General features: G+C 34.2%; 1 protein-coding gene across 1 annotated transcript in view; it reads right to left on the reverse strand.

The window, feature by feature from the left end:
* Positions 1 to 607: 607 nt before the first annotated feature.
* The window catches only part of LOC107467568 (thioredoxin-like fold domain-containing protein MRL7L, chloroplastic), a 2,656-nt gene continuing 188 nt past the window's right edge, over positions 608 to 3,075 (reverse strand). The window contains exons 2-6 of the mRNA XM_016086699.3: positions 2,803 to 2,927; positions 2,108 to 2,655; positions 1,646 to 1,727; positions 1,432 to 1,543; positions 608 to 1,310 (exon numbers count right to left, since the gene is read on the reverse strand). Of these exons, the coding sequence (XP_015942185.1) occupies positions 1,174 to 1,310; positions 1,432 to 1,543; positions 1,646 to 1,727; positions 2,108 to 2,655; positions 2,803 to 2,925 (1,002 nt within the window). The 5' untranslated portion in view covers positions 2,926 to 2,927 and the 3' untranslated portion in view covers positions 608 to 1,173. The remainder of the gene's footprint in view (positions 1,311 to 1,431; positions 1,544 to 1,645; positions 1,728 to 2,107; positions 2,656 to 2,802; positions 2,928 to 3,075) is intronic.

The raw sequence follows: 3,075 nt of genomic DNA on the forward strand, positions 1-3,075 counted from the left end.
AAATTGTTATTCAGTAGGTTTAAATTATTTATTGTTTATTACAAAACTTTCTGCATTAGGTTTCTCTATCAATTTGTTCTTCATTTTGAGCTGATTTTAATATTTTTTTACTTCACAGTATACCAATATATAAAACTTTGTTGGTAGATTTAAGTACTACTAGATTATTTATGGTCATATTGAGTATATATACCTGATTTATTGAAAAAAGTAGATTAAATAACTATTTTATAGTTAATACAATTAACACTATATTAAGAAAAGAAAAATAACGCATACAAGTTATTTTTATTATAAAATTAGGGGAAAATACATTATCTTCTGACGACTTTGGTGTCATTGATCTAGCTATAATTAATATTGCTTCAATCTTACTCTACTAATATTTCTATAACTGTATAATTTTATTTTGATGTCATCATCTATTTTCACAATTATACTTGTCTCACGCTCAAAGATATCAATACAAAGACTCTATATCAAGTCATTAACATTAAGAGCGAAATGTTCTGTATAGGTTATATTTTTGCATTAAATAGAACAGATAGAAACGATTAGAGGCAATGAGAAGTTCAAAAATCATCTGAGAGCAAAGCTTTTTCTTTTAATCAAGATGAATGCAGAGGTAAGACGCTATTGCGCTTATGAGGGGAGGCGACAACTAGTTACTACAGTAAATAAGTTAAGACAGGGATACTCCTCTGCCACAAAGAATAGATACATGCAAACCAACTAAAAATTTACACAAACCATAATGAAATGGAATTTTCTTACAACCACATGAATTTTTGGCAAAACAATTATAACTAGCTAACATTTTTCTTTCGGAAAAACCTGTGCTAAATGTATACAACATTGCTTTTGCTTCCATTAGCAAACTCATCAGTCAGGTCACTAAAAAACATACTCAAACTTCAACTTTTCTTTTGCCACAAGTCACAGCTAACTAAGTCCTATGCTCGTTCCCTGTTGTGGCTACCTTTCGACCAGAATGCATCGAGCAGTCCACCCGAGGAATTTTCTTGCCCATGATGTACGCTATTCTATCAGATTATATGTTATCGGAGGGGCTACACATTCACTTAACATATTTTACCGACGGTTGAATGGCAAAGACATTTTTAAAGGAAGACATTGTAGCATTTGACTCTAACAACTTTGTCCTTTAATCTTTCAGGATACCGGATTATCAATGCTAACAGAAGGAATTTCTTCTTGAGAATCTGATATGCTATTCAGGCATGGAGGTTTAGCTGCGCCGTAGTAAAAGAATGCCATGATTTTTGACAATTCATCTGCATTTCGAAGTGCTGACAGACCACCAAATTGAAGTTAAGCTTAGTCCGAAGGAAAACTAACAAGATATGAAAAAGGACATTTCTCCTTCTTTTAAATCTTTTAAATGCTAAAATAAAATAGACAGTCAAATACCTTTTTCACGGTATAAGATCTTCCCTGCTTTGGTAAAGATAATTTCTGGGAAGACTGACACTTGAAGTGCATCAACTAGTTCAGTCTCGACAACAGCATCAAGTGCAATACACTTCACATGAAATGAGATAAGATTTGAGATCCGAAAAATGAAAATAAGAATTCAAATGGAGTAACAGGAATCAAAGTCAATCAATGTTATGACTCTACTTACTCTTGGGGATGGTAATCTGCAGTTCCATATGATATGCACAGCCTTCTCCAGTTCATTTCGAATTTTTTCATTCTCTTTCGGCCTAACAATAAAATAAAAATGTTATTAGTAGTAAGAATGATCACTTGACGTAATTTTATTGCATATTACATCTAGTAGACCGAAAGTACTTTTGCAGATTCTAAGGTTTATTACACACGCAAGATAAAAACGCAAGACAATAAGCATCCTCATATTCACATGAATGCACACATAGTGATTTACAGGGAAACTCAATCTAGATTCTAGTAGAGGAATTCTTATTGTAAGGAGAAGAAAATGTCAAAGTGAACTATCAAATTGCACTCCATCTAGGTTGCTAATTACACTGAACAAACAGCAGAGTGCTCTGATTAATGGCAAAACTATATACAAAATAATTTTGCATTACATCCAACTGAATTTTTAAGATATAAATCAAACCTTCTATATCGATTGTGTACGAGAATAATCAACGGACTTATGTCTTTGAATACAGTCTCCTCCCATTCTGCAGTCTTTATGTCTTTAATAGGTCGAATGTAATTATCATCTCGCCATTCTATTTCTTCCTTGTCATCGTCGTCGTCGTCGTCATCATTGGCCTTTTTGGTGTTCTTAATGGTAATCTTGTCGAAAAACTGCCCTAAGTTGAATCCCCGCCCATCTGCATCTTCAGGCCAGTCAGGATCCTCCTCTTCCACAACAAGCTGGTAATCATTCAAAAGCTTTTCGAATTTTCTCTTCTTCTCTTCAGGGTCTAACTCCTCTTGAACTTCCGGCTTTCTATCCATTACTTCTCTAATTTTCCTCCTCCATTCTAGTCTCTCTTCAAGGCTCATACTATAAGGGTCATTTTGATCAAATGAAGGAGGTGTGTCCTCTTCATCATCAGAGTCACTAGAAGCTTCACGCCGTCTCTTCCAATCAGCATCATCAGACTTGAGAGCTTGAACTCTTGTTGGTACTCTTATCACTTTAGAATCACCAACCTGCTTCAAGGAAATAGACCAAAAGAAACAAACAAAACTTTATTGAACTCTTTCAGACTATAACAATCAGAATATTTTTGCTAAGATAAACTTCATACATATACGCATCATGAAAGAAAGCCTCAAGAGTTTTGAGAAAAAGCTCACATTCAAAAACTTCTTTCCGAGCTTTAACTGTTTCTGCTTGGGAATGATCAAGTTCCTCTTTTTTACAAAAGTAGGTGATACGAAGGATGACAAGGGCAAGGTCATCGAATTTGGTAGTGCCATTTCTACGTGCAAAATATTTCAAAGAGAAAGACTCTGATATCAGAATATAATACAGTTAAAAGAAAGAAGAGAGTAATAATAACGAAACCCGAAGCTGTTGAGAGTTGGAACCGATTATGGATAAGGAAGGTGAATTGAAAGTGTCTTAGT

The sequence above is a fragment of the Arachis duranensis genome, chromosome 9 (assembly GCF_000817695.3).
Source record: "Arachis duranensis cultivar V14167 chromosome 9, aradu.V14167.gnm2.J7QH, whole genome shotgun sequence".
NCBI lineage: Eukaryota > Viridiplantae > Streptophyta > Magnoliopsida > Fabales > Fabaceae > Arachis > Arachis duranensis.